This window comes from Oenanthe melanoleuca, chromosome 5, assembly GCF_029582105.1.
Source record: "Oenanthe melanoleuca isolate GR-GAL-2019-014 chromosome 5, OMel1.0, whole genome shotgun sequence".
NCBI lineage: Eukaryota > Metazoa > Chordata > Aves > Passeriformes > Muscicapidae > Oenanthe > Oenanthe melanoleuca.
In genome coordinates, this window is record NC_079339.1 from 54,929,114 (window position 1) to 54,948,033 (window position 18,920).

The 18,920-nt window shown below is 43.1% G+C and overlaps 1 protein-coding gene across 3 annotated transcripts in view; it reads right to left on the reverse strand.

The window, feature by feature from the left end:
* The window catches only part of SYT16 (synaptotagmin 16), a 100,477-nt gene that overhangs the window by 10,396 nt on the left and 71,161 nt on the right, over positions 1–18,920 (reverse strand). For all 3 annotated transcript variants that reach the window (XM_056492880.1, XM_056492882.1, XM_056492881.1), the window contains 3 exons: positions 8,911–9,167; positions 4,846–5,289; positions 3,633–3,822 (listed from right to left, as the gene is read on the reverse strand). In XM_056492880.1, coding sequence (XP_056348855.1) covers positions 3,633–3,822; positions 4,846–5,289; positions 8,911–9,167 — 891 coding nt within the window. The remainder of the gene's footprint in view (positions 1–3,632; positions 3,823–4,845; positions 5,290–8,910; positions 9,168–18,920) is intronic.

Below are 18,920 nucleotides of genomic sequence, written 5' to 3' on the forward strand. Positions count from 1 at the left end.
AAAAGTTAATTTATTTTATTCAGCTTCCTGGCCTGCTTTGAAGTAATTAAAGGAATTAACCTGTGCCTTTATTCTCCAGGAATGTAACAGGGATTATAACTTTTCTTCCCTCAAAAATAAACTGATAAATTAAAATCCACTAATGGCTTTCAAGCACTCCAATCCCAGAGCAAATAGGATCCTAATTTAAAGTTCCTAATTTTCCTATGGGAGCATTTTCTGTAGTTGTTGGCATTGTTACCTGTGGCTCAGATGGATGTTTGTTTTCAGACAAGTCTTTACTTCATGAATTTCTCCTGTTCCCCATAGAAATCCCAATAGCTTGTTCTCTCCCCTCCTGTCTTTTCCAGCATCACTGCTATTGTATTTGTTTAATGGGGTTAATATGCTGCTGGTATAATAATGATCATGCACGGATGCAATTATTATGTGTGATTAATTCTGCAGCTGCCGAAAAGCTTGGAGGACTTTTCTTAGTCAGGGGAATAACTTCACCATAGTTCTTCTCACATTGCATTACACACAGACATAAACCCCAAAGAAATGCAGAAGGGAACAGAAGGAAGGCTGGATTAGAGGAGACAGAGCTGCACCCAGCAGAGCAGCTGATGAAGGTTTAGCATCACATGGGCAGACACATTTCTGTGCTTTGTATTTTGCTCTGACGAGCTCAAATGATTCCTGGTCCATCACTGTGATCCCAAGGTATTACTTCAATGCACATAGTGTGTAACTGGTTATAAATTTTTAAAGACATTTCTGCCAGTGGTGTAGGCTTCTCTTGTTACTTTTTTCTTTTAATAATACTCACTCCTTAAATGAACACACTGCATTTTGTTCTAAGAAAATACAAGATCACGGACCAAAATATGAACTCTACAAAATGCTAGCACAGGCTAATGATTTTTGCAAGAAGCAAGGACAATGAGGTGCACAGCAAACAAGCCATTAGCACTAAAATACCAACAGTGTCCACATCTGACAAAACTGTAGATGCTTTTCTGCAGGAGGCTTTTTGGCACACCCAGATAATTTATGGTGCTGGAGCCATACTCTTGAGTGCTCTTAAGTGCTCTGAGTGATAATGGATCTATTTGTGTGACCAGGGATTGCAAGCTTAGGCCTATAACCCAGCATGTTCCCCAGGACAATACCTGGACACTTATCCTTGACCAAACTATTCTTAAATCCCACATATGTGACCTGAAGAGGAGACACTGCCTGCACGATTTAAGTTTCTGTAAGCTGCCCAGCTGTTTTCTAACCCATTTATTACCCATGACTTTGACATTTACCTGACTCAGTTTAAAGGTTTAAGTGAAGGAGAAAATGTGCCCAGGAAACACTGAGACATGAACCATCTCCCTTTTCTTCTCTAGAAAATCACCTGTTTCAGCCTCTGCAGTCTTTAAGACCAACATTTACCAATGCCCAGCCCAGTTCTTTCTTCTGCACACAAATCCCTTTGCCAAGAGGGCAGCACACATGGTGTGGGTCTACAGGTGGCAGAGAAGAGGGTCAAGGTGGGCAGAAAGCACAGCTGGAGACTTTGCTGATGTGCAAAACTCCTTTGCCATTCCTGAAAGCAGACAGGGTCCTGTACAGTGTATCCAGGGCTGGGAATGGAGAGGGATTCTGCCCCTTGGCTTCTCTCATTCTCACTATAAATGGCTGCCCTGAATAGCAGTTTAGGTTTGGCATTTAAGTGTTCCACAGCACTATTATATCCAAAATTTCCATGAAACTTTAAAGAAATCACTCCCTCTGAGCCTTGAACAACAGAACCTCAAATAGGACCTATTTGAGAAAACACAAGGGCTCTTTGCCCACCCTCCAGAAAGGGGCTCAGCAGTTTTAGCTTTCACCTTGTGAAGGACTTATTGAGCATCTCATTCAGCCAGCAGCATGTTTCAGACTGCTCTGCAGTGCCTGAGGGGTTATCAGTGAAATGCTACTCCAGCACCTACACAGGGCTGATTTCCTTCCTTCTTTTTAATTTATTTCAGTTTCTGCTTCACGGGCTTTTCTTTTTTCTCACTGCACTACTGGGGGCTTTACAGGCACAGAAGAACTATTCAGAAGGCAGAAGGAACAGTGTGACTTGGAATAAAAGAAGTAGATTTTGATAGGTTCAGAGTTTGCCTATAATAATTTATGGATTTCTGTGTTTCACCTACAAGTCGATCTAGCACAGTGAGACATTGGTCTGACACTGGTCTGTATCATCTGGATACAGAAAGGATGAAATTTCATTTATGGGAAAAAGAAGCAGGTATTACAGATGCCTGAAAATTAATTTGGACCTATATTGGACTACCTTAATTTCATTTTTGAGAGTAAAACTTTAGGATGTATCTACTGTGCAGCATTTATAAACAGGAGAGCTTTCCTGCTGGGGCATGGTTGCCTTAGCCTACCTTTGTTTTAAATTACTTAAAAGGATCTCAACTTAAAACCTTTTATTAAAACATGTACATGCAAACAAGAACATGCCTTCAAGTACTCCATGTGGAGAGCTATGCTGTCACAGCTAACAAAAGACAGTGAGGGCTGCACAGGCTGGGGTCAGGTGTTCTACTATTGCACAGACTTGCCCTTAATTCTCGAGGGACTGACTGATGGCACAGATTATTTCTGTAATCTAAGTATAGTTTAGTAGAAAACATGAGTTTTCACATCCACGTACTGAAATATTTCATAAATATTTTGCTAGATCCAAACCAAAGAGCAGAGCATCTTGCAAAAGCAATTTCAGTGTTTTGCAGCCTGAGACACTGTCAAATCCAGACAAGGCAAGGAATTGTCAAAGGTTTGCCTGCTCTGACAAGCAGGCACACATCACAGAAAGAGAAAACACCAACAAACAAAAGGTTGTTTCACATTGCCATTAGCTGCTGGTTTCAGGCAGGAGGCAAAAGGACAGCAGGAGGTGAATGAAGCTGTTCAACCCCTGAATGAGGCAACCCAGCAGCAAACAGGCGGCTGTGACTCCATCTCTATCACAGACATCACCAGCACCATCCTCCTCAAGGACTCACTTGCAGCTCAGGCACCAGCTAAACCTTTAAGGGAATTTCCATTTTTTTTCTTTAGGGCTAGAGGAAGGGAACTCAGCCATTGCAACAACTTTCAAATCTTCTTTCTGCAGCACTGGAGAATTCACAGCAGGAGGGTCCCCAAAGGGCCCAGAGCAGCAGGTGACCAGCACTCAGCAGCACAGCAAGGGGACTAAACCAAGTGTAGCCCTGGGAAATACTTAATGGCACCAGGCAGGGCCTCTGCGGGTCACATGGCAATATTTAAACACTTGGAAAGTGCTTCTTGCTTTTTCTTTATGGATCTGCTGAGAATTACTCTGTGCTTTGGGTACCACAGCAATTTTGCCATAATCAGATGCTGTAAAGGTAGGAGCAATAAAGCAGATATTCAGGTATTTCTGTCTCATATGATTCCCTCCAATCCCCCTGTAATATTTATCAGCACATGGGTCTAAAATAATACTTCATTTTCAACCAGGTACTCTGCAAGGAAGCCCAGCTCAGAAGTGCTGCAGTTGAGTACCTTGAGGAAAAAAAACAAAAAAAGCAACTTTTGGCTCAATGGTGCTATTTAGCAGCAGTGCAAGTACTTACCAGGTGGCCTATTAATTGCAAGGTTTCGGAAATGACTGCCTTTGATCATCTCCACTGCCAGCCTGCCTGTGGTGGCATTGTATGACAGTCCCACGAGCAGCTCTGGCACCCCTCCATGCGACAGGGACTGTGTTGAGGAAGCGCTATCACTGTGAGAGATTGCTGACAGACTCAGCTGAGAATCTGCACTCTGCAGGGAAAGAGCACTGAGGGAATCATCAGGACATTCATCACCCCTCCCCCTCCCAGATTTGTATCTTGTGGCCTTGTTTAGTAAGATCTCTCTTAAGAAATTACAATAACTGAGAATTAATTATGCTGGGGCACCAGAGGAATCAGAGCGTCGCCTTTACAAAAACACACCTCTGAACTTTCTCTTTAAAGATGAGAAAGTCTGAGTAAAGTGTTATCACGAGTGTAAATCAAAGCTTCTGAGATAAGCAAACATCCCACTACACTAATACTCTGTACATCTCCTTGATAATGGCTTTTGGATGGAATACACTTTTCAGTTTGGCAGTTTTTGGCCATGTACTGTGCATTTTCTTACTTTCTCTCCTGTCTACCACCACGCTTTGTCTATTCTCCACTTCACCTGGAGTAGGATATTTTATTCATTTCACGTGCACAACCTCTCTCCGAGCTTTTTGCAGACAATGAATCATGACAGAGCTCATCTACACAAATTGATTGGCATAGCCAGAGCTGGATATAACTGTGATGTGCATGGGGAATTAAGAAGCAGCACAGCCAGTTCCTCTTCACATGACCCACCTCTCCACTTCCATCTGTTACGTGGATGAACATTACTAAGCATTCCTGGCAAGTGGAGAACCACAAGCTGGTATCTAGGGCCAAATGAGGCAGCTTCTGCACTGGCAGTGCCAACAGAGTGGTGCACAAGAATCACTGCCCTTATTGAAATTAAGACTAATTGGTGGTTTCCCAGACTAACCTTCTTTGTCTGAGTGGCACAGCATGTGGTGACTCGTGCAGATGTAGTAGATCCACATGATTTTGTGTAAGCTTGCTAGCTGAGCTGTTATTAAAGACAGCTTTGCACAGGGAAGAAATGCCCTGTATTCCCCTTGCATCAGTCAGGGCACAGGTGAGATCTGCCAGTCACACACTGACAGCCCTGAATGGAAGACTTCAGGAGCACCACTATTGACAAAAAACCAAACAATTTTCATCTGTCCTTCATCAGACTTACCCTGAGGTTACTCCTGGGCTCCAGGAGCAGTGTCACCTTCACGTCCCCGTCCTGGCTGATGCTGCTCAGGTAGAAGAGCTGCTCCCCCATCATCCTCTCCCCAAGCCCCCTGTGCACGGCGTAGAGGCGGAAGCGGACGGCCTGGCTGCTCAGCTCCTGGGGCTCCAGCCTGCTGAAGGTGATTTTGTCCTGGAAGGTGGGGATGGGTCCCCTCTGCACGCTCGTCTTGCCCCGCTGCTTCTTGGCCGGCATCAGAACCGCGTGCACCTGCCAGGCGCTCGCTCCGCTGCGCTCCCTGTCCGGGATGTCCCTGGCCTCCAGGACCGTGGCTATCAGCTTCTGGCTGGAGCATTTATAGGTGAAGATGACATCCAGGTCACCACATTTGCAGATGGGCTCGTGGGCACCGTGATGAGCTGGCACACTGTTCACTTCGTTGTGTTCCTGCAAAGAGAAGGAAGAAGTAAAACCTCCCCTGGAGTTCAAATGCCTCTGCTTCCAACTCCATTTAAAAAAGAGATTGTTCTCCTCACTTGTGCCTGCAGTTGCTGTGTGAAATATGGATCCCACTGTTTCTGGAAAGGCCAATGATAGTTAATTGCCTGATTTTGTGTAATAGTCCCCATACGCTCTAGTAAGCAACAGCACTTGTTGAAACATTTCCAACAAAAAGTTTCGTCAATATTTAAGTGTTTTGCAGGAGATTATTAGTTTGGCAAACATTCTACATAGAGAAAAACTAAACAAAGGGATTTTTACTTTTCCTTCATGTCAATATTGAGGCAGCAGCAAAACAATTTGACCTACTTAACCTGTTACTTTTAACATACACTGGAATTGTTTTTCAAGGTGGATTTTTTTACATTATTAAAAATCAAACAATTCAGCAGAATCTGCTAACTTTTTTGATACTTTGTTCTGCTAGAAATTTAAAAAAAGTAGGGTATGTGTTCAATTTGAAGACGAAATCACCATGTCAGAATTTCTTGTGGAATGGAAATTCCATTTCTAGATAATAACCCACAATTCAATACTTTTCCTACAGCTAAAGCAATGATAATGGGGAAAATCAGTCTGATTAAATACATATTGATTCTTTATATCCTTCTAAAATCTCCCAAGAGAAGCATCTGTTCCTTCTGTTCAGTTTGGGTACTAATACATTCAGAATAAAAATTCAAAATAAACAATCACAACATGTGCAGAACAATTCACACACAATCTTTTACCTACTTTTAAAACAAAAAACCATCTTGATAAAACAAGATAAAACCATGGATGCTCACCGTACTTTTGCTGAGTGGGTGTGTGGGTTTCTGCTCAACAGTGCTTTTTTATCTTAGAGCTAGAATGTGCTTCATATGATAAAGGGGTTGCTATAGTGATCAATGATTTGTATTTAAACATGAGTATACACTGTACTAGGGAAAGATTTTCAGTTAATAGCCAGAAGGTGAATTAAGGCCTGTCACCAGCATCTGAGTCACCCTCCTCCTCAAACATTTATCTTCTTTTCACATTTCAAGTAACACTTCTTTCCAACACAGGAATCTTTTTGTTCAGAGAACAGATGATGGGCCACGGGACGTCTGGTGCTGAGTCCCTTCTGAAGTGTCTGGGGTGGCATGTCTCAAACAGGGCCACGGGTAAACATCAAAAATTTTGTTTACTTCCTGTCAATCCACTTTTGAAGTGCTCAGATTCATCTGCCATGACATGCAAACTCCAGATTTTCACATTTTCAGAGGTGTTTAAGACTTGTGCACATGAATGCAAAAGTCCAAGTGTGCAGATTAGAGACCTGCTGTTGTATGTCTGGCAGAAATAATGTCAAAGGGAGAACAACACAAAATTCCTTGCTTGGCTACAGAAACACCTTTCTGTATGAACAGCAGGCTGCTAAAAGCAAAAATGCAAGGCAGGCCAGGTTACCTGGAGAGAGCTGGTGTTACAAAAATGTTAAGTGCTCCTGTGTGGCAGACAAGTTGTTTCTGTCTGGTTGATGAAATAATATTAAATACTGGATGGGATTGTGCTTGACTCATGTTTCCCTTCACATTTTCATCCCTCCACACTTTTATCAGTGCATTTGCTGTTGAGGAGATGGAATCAAGGCACATTTAAGGACTGCTGCTAAAGTGTGGAGACAACTGTGCTTGAGGCATAACTTTGTTTTTATCCGAGATGGAAAATGTGAACTCCAGTGCATCAGTACAAACCTACAGGAATGAAAATCCAAGAGACACTTTCCTGCCCCAGAAGGGCTGAGTGCATCACCTTCTGGCAGTGTGTAAGGCAGACTGAAGGTCATTTTGAACATACAGCTAGAAAACATTTGGATTTCAGGAAATCTCAAATTGGCCCTTTCTGAGAGCACTATGCTGTCCAGGACTCACCCCTGTGCAGGTTTGCTACACACCTACAAATCCTCCTTCTGTGGAAGTCATTGACAGGATTCCCCTCTGCTTTTGGAGCCCAGCTGGGCTGCAAGTGATTTGTGAATGTGTTGGTTATACAGACACTTGAATTGTAATCCAAGGAAAAATTGGAATTTCTTTCTTTCCCTCTTCCCTGCACAGCTGTTGAGAGGCCAAGCCAAGTATCCTGATTGATCCTGCACGTCTAAGCTGGTCATTCAGGACAGCCAACATCCACTTCACTAAGTAAAATAAGTCCATTTCTGCCAGAGAAACCTGAAAGAGCAGCTAATTATGGACAAGGCTTGGAATGGCACTTGTGGTTCCACTGCAGGGGCATAAAATTACCATTTCTGTCTCTAAAGAGAGGCCCTTTGAGTGGAGCATAATAACACTTGGCCATTTCTTGCATGTCAGAACATTTGGTTCCTGCAATAAAAAGTCTTTCATTAATCCACACAATACCTTTGAATGAGAAGCTGCTTGTGAGAGATAAACTGTGTCTTGGGCATTTCTGCTCTAGTATGCTGGAACCCTTCTCTGCATTTTTTAAAATGTAGACACCAGGAGGAAAATGAGCCATGCAAACCAAAGAAGCACAAGAGGACACTGGAGACACTGAGGCACACGTGAACTGTGGCAAAGCACATGGAAAGTGGAAAAGGAGAAATGAGCCTCAGAGAGGCAGAAAAGCTGTGTGTGCCAGAAACACAGCAGAGACAGGGCAGGGCTGCTGCCACACACAGCTCCCATGTGGTGTTTTGGGGGACTGAGTTGTGCAGAAAACCAAATTGCTGCTCCAGACACCCCTTGGCACAGCAAGGAGCTGCCTCCCAGCTTTGAACTGTGGAGGGATGAGTTTTCACAGCTCTCCTTTAACTCATGCAGAAGATATGAACCTCTGTGCTGTTCCTTTAATATGTCTGATGCAAGCTGGTATTTTTTTAGAAATTTAATCCTGCTGTATGATAATGAAAATCAATTTATCATGCAGAGAGATTAGGAGAGAAAAGGGGGATGCTAAGTTATCAGGTGTTTATAATGCCTTAAAATCTGAAATGTTTCCTCAAGGATTCAAAATAAAAGTGCAGAACTAAGGGAAAGCAGACTCAGGTTTTCTCCTTCCCTAAAAGTTTGCCTGGCATCAATGGGGACAAGATTATGGTCACTTGGCCAGGTCACAGGCCATCCCCAGCAGGTGCCTCCAGCTTTCCAGATTATTCCCATGGTCTAAGTCATTGAAACCCCCTGGAAAAAGCACAGATGTGACCCAGTGACCACATACCAAGTCCTGGGACACACACCCTGCACAGCACTGACCAAGCCCTGGGCCACCACAGAGAGCTCCTTGCTAAATGTCAGTGAATGCTGCTGGGTAGCTGAAGTTCCAATTTCAGTTCAGAGACTGCAGTCAGAAATCAAGCAATGAAAGCATTTCTGTGAATCAGTGTTAGTAGCAAGAGGTAAAACACCAGAAAAAAGGGGAAACACAAAGGCAGAGGTGTAACTCATGCACACAAGCACACAGGAGTACCACCCATTATCCTGTGCTGATCAATTTTTCACTTTATTTCTCCTCTAACCTTTCTTGGCCCCCAATATCCTTCAAAAGCTTTCACCATGTGTAGTAAATGAGAATCCACCATACCTCAGGGCTCCAAGCTGATGAGCTGTCTGTGGCATCATTTACTTCCAATCCCTGGTTGGCAGATGCTGTCTCCATTTCCAGATGTCCTTCCCTGTGTGACTGGCTGTCACCATCCCCAGTTCTGGGCTCCATCCTGGGCCCTCTGTGCTGCCCAGTGTCTTTACTCCTGGTTGTTGTTCTTGAATCAACAGATCCATGGTCATCCTCATGACAGGAGATGTTGTCTTGGTAACTCAGCTGGCTTAGTCCATCCAGATCTAACAATTTTCAGCAAGAAAATAATTTCACAGGGATTAGAACAATTTCCTCCCCCTTCCAGAATGTGCCTTTCTCTCCTTTCTTTTATTTTTTTTTTTTAACTTTTCCCTAATCCCCAGTGCTTACAATAGACAGTTTCTCTTTCCTGCAGGACTGAACCTATAAAATAATCAGTCCTGTTAAAATCAGCATTTGTTGGAGGGCACATGGCTGTTTCTCACCCCATCCTGAACTGAGAAACCTTTACTTGAAGAAGTTATCCACAAAATGCAAGTATCAGTGGAGTGTCTGAGATATTCAAGTGCAGCCCCAAAGCAATCTCTTCCATGAAAACAGAAAAGCACTCTTCTTTTTCTACAGAAAAGCACAGTAGAGGCCTGATGAACAGGTATCACAATTTCCTCCTGTGCAGTAGGAGATGACAGGAATTAGCATTGTCCTCAGGACCATGCTGCTGGTGAATAAAGCAGCATTACCCTCTCACCCATCCCTGAGAGCTTAGATGAGCATGACCAGCTCCAAAATACAACTAGGAATTTCTAAATCCTGTGCTTGGGCTGAATTGTCCTCCCAAGGACAACTGAGTGAGATGTATTACTAATTTCCTAACTGCATTTATTTGTTTTAGTTCATCTTGTCCTACACACACATACTCCATGGGCTAGAGTGTGTTTCATTAATGAGAACAAAATAATCCTCTCTGATTCACACCACAGATTCCTTTTCTACATCACTGAAATCTCTGTTATGAACACAAGGCACTTTTCTTGAAAGCACCAGTGAGAGCTCTCTGGATGGAGCAGTGCATAAAATTACATGTCCAGGGACACAGATGAAAACAACATCATGATTTGGCCTTGGAGGTGTTCTGCAAGCACTTTCAGAAGAAAATCAGGGACATTCCTCCTCCTAATGCATCTCATGATGAGCCTTGCTTCAGGAAAAACAGATTCTGCTTCTCTTTCAAATAAAAAAAAAAAAAGTAGTCACAGTGAAAGAATGAGTTGTGCTTCCAGACAGCTGATGACAGCAATGAAAACAACAATTTCCTCTGCCAACAGAGCTATTTGGGGTTTAAAGGTCCCACAGAAGGAGGTGAGGTTGGAAGGGGCCTTGGAGGTCACCTTGCCCCTCCCCTGCCCAAGAGGGGCCACGTCTTTGTTTGTCCCTATGAACGTCACTACTAAAGAAAAATCTTTTTTTTCAAATTTGGTCTCAAATTCAAAAGGTAGTATTAATAACTGTGTTTAATAGAAAACTATTAGTTTGCTTCTGTTAAATGAATCAATGTTTTTATTCCTTGTCTGATAAATGAGATTGAGAATCTGGTGCTGAAGAGGCTGAGGTTCCCAACATTTCCTGTCTCAGTTTTCAATGTGCTTGTCCCATAACTCTCAAATCTGTGATTCTCCAGGCAGGGACTGGAGGAATGAAGTCCTACCCATCTTAGAAGATCAGGTCTGAGACCCTCTGAGGGACCTGAACACCCACAGATCCATGGCACCTGATGGGATGCATTCCAGGATCTTGAGGGAGCTGACTCAAGACAGAACAACATGGACCTGTTAGAGCAGCTCCAGAGCAGGGCCATGAAAATTGTCTGAGGGCTGAAACACCTTTTGCATCAAGAGAAGCTGAGAGACTTGGGGCTGCTCATCCTGCAGAGCAGGTGTCAGAATGACCTTATTGCTGCTTTTCAGTACTTGAAGGAGGATAAGAAAGATGGAGAGACACTTCTTGCCAAGACCTGTAGTGACAGGACAAGGGTAATGTTCTAAACTTTAACAGGTGAATTTAGATTGGATACAAGGAAGAGATTCTTTACTATGTCACCACCACTGGCACAGGCTGATCAGAGAAGCTGTGGGTACCCCAGCTTTGGATTGTTCAAAGCCAGGCTGGATGGGGCTCTGAATAACTTGATCCAGGCAGGGGGACAGATAAATTTAAAAAGACCCTTCCAACCTGAGCCATTCTGTGATTCTCTACACATCTCTCTGTCTTAGAACAGGAAGCCCAAATCTTTCTGAGTACAAAAAATTCCATGCTTGGCCTGAGCAGCAAATATACTGTTTCTGGTGCTTATCTGTTCCACACACACAAAATTCAAAGAGAGGAATGGGTATTAGACTCAGAAAACATTTCCTGCAGGTGAACAGAAGACCTTGTTCCTGTCCTTGGCTGTTCTTTCCATTTAAGTACTCAGAAATTAGGTGAATAACTTTATCCCCTTTCTTCAACTATCTCCACTCTCCCCCCCAGTAAAATGCTTCAAGCACAGGCACTTCAACCAAGAAGTCTAAGAGCATCTCAGAGCTTTGTAATTATGGTCCTCTTCCTCATGGGAGATGGTCCTTCAGGAGCAAAGAGGGATCCAAATTCACATCTCTCAAATTCCAGGTGAGTGCTCTTCTCACTCCCTTCTGAAATGCAAAACCCATCTCTTCTCCTCATCTTCCCATCTGGCAGACCTAGTTCTGAACTGAGAGCCCTCGTTGTCTTGCCTCTGCCCTGGGCTGAAAGTCTTGAGTGAGGGTAGAAAGTGATTTTATTTTTATTATTTTTTTGTCATTACTCGCCTTCTTCTCTACAAAGCGAGAAAACAGAAAGAACTCAACATTACAGCATAAGCAAGAAATAAAATAACAGAAATTCCAGGCATTTACTGAGACTGAATGGATTCAGGCACTCCTTAAGGCATTTAATTAGCAAGCCAATGTCTAATACACATTTAAACAGTGGGTCATCCATCAAAGCACACACCACACAGCAGGCTTTCAGAATAAAATGCTTCTGTAGTAAGAAATTATCCTCATACAATTGTCTTGTGGGTTTGACTCCTGCTGGGATAATATCTAGATCAATAATAGAGGAATTTTCAAAAACTACATTAAAGCCATAAAAGTCTGCCAGTAACAGGAGAACTCCAGAAATATATTAATAGAGCAAGCCATCTCCCTGAGACACAGGCACAAAATGAATGTGTTAGGAAAGAAAATGTAGTATTCAGGAGAAGTAAAGAAAAAGGTGATTCACCCAAACCAATCAGTGAAACAGTCTGGCTTTTTCTTTAAATTTAAAGCAGTTTGGTAGGAGATAATCAGGTATAAATACCAGTATTAGATGATCATTACAGGTAATAGACCAGCTCTACAGACTAGAACAACTACACCTCTCCAATTACATCCATTCCAAGATTATATTCACAAAATAAATGTTGAAAACAAAAGTTCCTCCTGTAAGGGAAAAGGTCAGAGCAGTAAAATGCCTGTAATTTACCTGAGAGATCTTTAAGGAAGAAAATGTCAACTGTCTTTTGAATACCTGACGTGAATAAACAGCACAGCATCAGGGACAGGGGTTGAGACAGCATTACCTGAACTTTAATTAGCCAAGAGTCCCTGCAGAGCAACAGCAGACAATTCCAAGATTAAGGGCAGATAGTAGTGTACAATGAAAAAGTGGGATTTTTCTTAAGAATCCTGTCTCCCACACTTTCCCTTTCAAGTCACATGTTCACAATCCATGAAGGAGGCAAGGGGGATACTGGGTAGCAGAAATCACCAATAAATCAGAAGAGTCTGTGTTGAAGGTTGGAGAACTGGCTGTGAAAAATCTGTCAGATGAAAGGATGAGCATGACCTCCTAACAGAACCCTAAGAGGAACTAGGATGTAGGAGCATCTCTCCAAAGATACAAGGAATGCTTGACACATCAAACACTGAAAAACTAGGCTGGAAAGTGTTGTGCAGTGCCTCCTCACACTGGCAGACAAATGTTCTGGCTAGTTTACAGTATCTCTCTTTTTTTCCAATGACACAGAATCTCTCAGTTCTATGAATCATTATGTTGTGCCAAATAAATGCCCTGAGAGGTCTCATTACTTCCTAAAACCCACTGCCAGAGTTAAAAGATGGGATAGATCTTGCTAAATTGACACCACATAGTTCATTAACCAGCAAGAAACACAGATGAAAAATTTATGTGTGCCTAGTACCTGTGCTGACCAGGGCCATGTTTGCTATGTGAACTCCAAGGAATCACTGTGCTTCCGTGGAAAAATAATAAATTAAAATTTTAAAAAATCATGTCTTTTCTTTGAGAGAAATTAGATACAAACTCATGATGGAAGTTAAGATGTTTAAATGTAGTCCAGAGGAAGAAAATATTTCAGTGTAGACCTAGGTACCTCTGGACCTGAAATCCTCCTAGCTACAAGCAGCGATTTTTCCAACCCCTCTTCCTACAAGAGAGCAGAGCTATGGCTTAGTGGGTCTGGGGCATATTTGTCCTTGCAAACCTCTTGCCCCTGCTACAGCCCCAGCTCCAAACCCCTCTGCAGCCCCCCTGCCCCCTTGCACCGAGACAAACCCACAGGGAGACCAAGCTGTGCTCCTGCCCCTGGTTATTTTGAGATTAGCCACCAAAAGAGTGCTCCTAGAAGAGCCTCAAAGGGGTAGAATCATTATCTAATTACAATAAATCTAAACAAAAATGGCTTGTAAATTTTAGGGGTTAAAGAGGAAAAAGGATCTTAAATTTCAAGTGACATTATGCAATCAGGCCAAGATTGTTTAATTTACCACATGCTGGGTAATAGTCTGAGAAGGCTCCATGTTTCCAGAGCTAAAACAGGCTCTTTATTAACAGGGTGATTTGCAGAGAGGCTGTGGGCAGAGCTGGCATCCAAGCCTGTTCCACTCCCCAGAGCATCCTCCAAACACTTCCTCCATGCTGTGTGCACTCCAGGATCTGTTCAGGTTACTACAAAGATTTTTTTAACAGGTGAAAAGTTGAAGCTAAATGAGTCCAAAGTGCAGGCTGTCACTGCAGTGAAAACAGAAGCAGAGGGTCAAGGAAACTCTCCTGTAGGAACACAATGTGAGAAGACTCTGCCATATGCCAAGTCTGAGTGGGAGAGAAGCTATTCAGGGCTCTCCAAGATGCTCAGCTTCACTCTGTGCCTGAGTTTGCAATAGATTTTGGATTATGTAAGAAATTAAAGCTACCAGCAACGTGTGTAAAAGGTCTGTTAAAAGTGCACAAGGAGAAGACAAGTCTCAGGCAGTCTGAACATGCCATGATCCCAGCCTGGACTCAGCACTTCCAAAAGTCTTTCATCCTTCCCACCCAGAGCATCAGCTCAGCTGGAGCAGAGTGTGATACACCCTTGGGGCACAGTGATGGCTTTATATCCACAAATCTTTGTGTTTTGTGATCGTGGCACCAGCTAGGTACCTCTGAAAATAAAACTAAGAGCTACTCTGCACCATGTTGAACAAAAAGAGTTTGATGGAGACACATATCTTCAAATGATCTAACTGGAGGGTGCATTAAATTCAAGCAATTATATTTCAAAATTAAAACACTCTATTGAACTAGGAACAAAGGGCACTTTTATGGCTCTTCCCTCTAATGAACTTCTCCAGATTTTAGAATGTGCTCAGGCCAATTTTCTAAATAGCTATGTTTTTAAATGCATTTCATCTCTGTTTGTATAAAAGAGTCATTACATTAGTCCATGGAAGATCATAAAATTCTTCCCTTCTGTGCCATAAATCTTTAGTTTCTGTCATTGCCTGACATTTGGCGTATGCACTGGCAAATGATACAGCATAATTCATTCAATGTTCACCTTGTGTTTGTGAAGTTGTTACAAAAGGAGACATTCAGCTTCTGCTAAAAGGCTTGCTAAAGAGATGACTTATGTGGCACAGATAAAAAATAATTACAACCAAGTCCTTCAGTCTTTACTCTGGAAACATTTCCAATAAAAATCCATGAGAATGGGTTAAGGAAAGAGAATTCAATAACAACATGCAATTAATGAAAGTATCTTAATGAACTTCAGCAAGCCTTGGATCTGGACACTTCCCTCTTTCAGCTGCAGGTGAAATCAGGAATGGAAGATCTGGGACTAGTTCTCCACTGCAAAAGAAGCTCTCTGTGTTGAGGCTACAGATCTCAGACTCTAAATTTTTTAACCTTTTTCCATGCAAGCAGTACCTCTGCATCCAGACACCTCTGTCCTGTGTTCCCTGTGGCTGGAGGGCAAGAGGCTGAATTTGGGTCTACCTTCCTCATTTACTTTTTTTCAGATACTTCTGATGAAAAACTTTGTGACCATGACACAGAGGTCTCAAACTGCTGAATCACTTCATGGTTATTGCCTGAAGATGCTGCCTGTTCACCCTCCTCCCTGTATCCCTTCACTGGGAGAGAGACACAACTCAGGATGCTGCTCCTGACCAAGAAGACAGAGGACACAGCACACTTCTGACTCTCAGGTGCTCTTTCTGGGGAGAAAAGTGACCAAGAATTTAGGGAGGACTGGGGCATGAACTTGAGAATCACCTGCCTCTTCAAACCTCTGGAAAGCTTGGTGATGTCATACTGTATCAGCATCATTTACATATTATAAGACCCTGCTCAAATCTGCATGTTAACCTATTTTGGTTTGGTTTTTTTAATGAATATATTTAGAGAGCAAAACACAAAGTCACATCACACAGATGAACAGCTTGTAAAATCATTTGCATGTGCAAAGACAAAGTAGTAAACAGAGGACTTGAAAACTTTTTCATGCTTCCATTCCCCTGCTAAGGTGGGGAGAGAACTTATTTTATTAAAAAAATGCAGCTCAGATGAAACCCACTCAGGGTAGCACCATGAACACATAAATATGGCACGTGGCTGACAGGCACTGCTGGCTCCATCTGCCAGCAGCAGGTGAGCTCTGGAGACCAATGTAAATCATAACCTTTAGAAGTGAAGACAACACATTTGAGCACATCCCCTGCTGCCCTTGCCCTCCTGCTACCATGCATGGGGGATTTCTGTACCCTCACCAGTGCTGAGCACCTCCAGATGGGGAAATGCTGGAGATTCCTGGCCTGCCTTGGTCAGGATGGAAACACTGAGGCATTTTGCTGGTGTCCCTGCCAGCAGCAGCAGGGCAGCACAGCAGCAGGATGTTGGGATGGCAGCAGTGGCTGTGCACCAAGGGTTTGTGTGTGAACAGCCCAGATCTCTGTGTGAACAGCCCAGTTTAGTGTGTGCACAGCCCAGGTTTGTGTGTGCACAGCCCAGTTTAGTGTGTGAACAGCCCAGGTTTGTGTGTGCACAGCCCAGTTTAGTGTGTGAACAGCCCAGTTTAGTGTGTGCACAGCCCAGGTGTGTGTGTGCACAGCCCAGTTTAGTGTGTGCACAGCCCAGGTTTGTGTGTGCACAGCCCAGGTTTGTGTGTGCACAGCCCAGGTTAGTGTGTGAACAGCCCAGGTTAGTGTGTGAACAGCCCAGTTTAGTGTGTGCACAGCCCAGGTTAGTGTGTGCACAGCCCAGGTTTGTGTGTGAACAGCCCAGTTTAGTGTGTGCACAGCCCAGGTTTGTGTGTGAACAGCCCAGTTTAGTGTGTGCACAGCCCAGATTTGTGTGTGCACAGCCCAGATTTGTGTCTGCACAGCCCAGGTTAGTGTGTGCACAGCCCAGGTTTGTGTGTGCACAGCCCAGATTTGTGTGTGCACAGCCCAGGTTAGTGTGTGCACAGCCCAGGTTTGTGTGCACAGCCCAGCTGTGCAGTGTGGCCAGGCCACTGGTCATTCTGCAGCATGCAGGGCATGATTTGGTTGCCAGGACTGGCTTTGATAATCTCCATGGCAAACCCCAGCAGCTGAGCAAACGGGTGGAGAGGGAGGGAAAGCACTTTCCTCTACCTCAAACCTAACACCAGCTTCAGGTGAGGAAAGTGGGACCTGTTTTCACATACCCTGCTGGGTCTATTAAAAATCTGCCATATAAACCCAATGGATGTGCTGCCCCAGCTCCATAAACCTGCTGCTCAGCAGGCAGCTCTCCTCTCCCAGGACAGAGCACCAAGTCCAGCTCATCCCAGCAGATGCCAACTCCTTTCATGCCACCACTCTGGTAGGACTGACCCTCTGGTCTGGTGTGCCACAGTTTGACAACAAGCCTGCTTCTCCTGCTGGAAAACTGCTCTCAGTTGGAGGAAAAAAGCTATGTTACTACTCTGATAAAAGTGAAAAATTTTTAAACATTAGTTTGTAAATGGTCGGTGACCAGCTGTCGTAAAATTAGATTACTTTTATGTAAGCTATTAAAAATAACCTTCTTTGAAATTTTCTTAGATAAAAATTATTTCAATCTGTAACAACCCCATGGCCCAAATGTGATCTAGTCAAATAATCAAAACACATAAAAATAAGCATTCCTTTTCAGCCTAATACCTGCATTTCTACTTGCAGTGCATGTAAGCTCTACAAAATCTATCTAATTGCTCAGCGAATGCTATAAAGTTCTATTAATATGTGAATATCTTTTGGATGATTAAGATTAAAATTAAAAATTATCCCAGTTTAACCAAAAGTTCAATTTCACTCAAACAACTTTCTAAAAACCTTTAGTAATTAAACCACACCTTTCACTGTTTTCTCAAGCAACGGTAACATTAAAATCTTGGTCCACGGGTGTGAGGCTGTAAACTTAGATAAATGTGCCTTAACATAATGCAAAATTCTGATTGTTACAAGAAATTTTGCAAAGGCCATGTGGATGCAGGGCTCCTGGACAGCTCCTGACCCACCTGCAACCCCCTGCAAAACACAGCAGAGCCCTTTGGCTGAGAGAGGAGGAGAAGGGTGCAGGATGGAGGAGAGAAGCTTGGCATGGTGTGATTTATTATTGGCTGCTTGACTTTGATTTCAGCTTCCCCAGTCCCCAAGGCACGACTGCATCTCTTGTTGTGACAGTGGCTGCTGCTCCTCACAAACATTTGGAAGCTCACGGGCTAATTAAACGCTGGCACTGGGGAATCTGCAGCGAGTGCCTGATGTGCTGCTGCTGAATCGCTGCCTGAGCAGCCCACAGCTCCCTGTCAACTTAATGTCTCTGTGTTAATAACAGTAACTTAACCCAGGGGAGAGGAAAACCATCACCATTCAAACACACAAGTGGCCTGATTAGCAAAGGACAAGGGGGAAGCATTTTCTACATCACCATGGAAACTTAAATAAAGGGCCCGTAATTACAATCTAAAATCTGGAAAGATAATGAATACATCTTGAGATCTGCAGATGTTGGGTAGAATATACATATTTCCAGCAACTTCAAGTCAATTACTTCTATGCAGCATCTGTTTTACAAATCAACTTCCCACTGCTCGTAACGAGGCATGTGGGATTTTTAATTTTTTTTTTTTTTTTCCCAGAGGAGACAGTGGGGGAAGAAGAAGGGTGACCTCTTTTTTCTGGCAAGGTATTTCAAACTACCACTATTTATTTAGAAATTTCAAACACCCAGTCAGTTACAAAGTTAGCTTACAGGCATCTAAATACACCAAGCTAAAATGCATGAAATAAATAATTCAAGAATTCTCTGCAGTGTTACTGAGTAGAAAGAATAACTTATCATTTGCTCCAAGCTTACCCAAGAAAAAAAAATTACTGAATAAAATACATCGTGTAGGTGTGAAATACAGAGATACTGCATACATTCTGTCTGCCTGCATGTGAAAAAACAACAACAAACAACAGTCATTTTGTCTGAACAATGGAAACTTTCCAAATGCCAAATTCCTGGTTTTCCTACACATTTAATGCTGCCTTTGTGCATCCACTTTTGTGTGAGAGATTTTGATTCTGCTCCATGGAAGTCAGTGAGGGTTTCAATGGGCACATCACCAAGCCCTGAAGGAAGCAGGAGGAGTACACAAAAAAATGCATTTGATCACATAACCA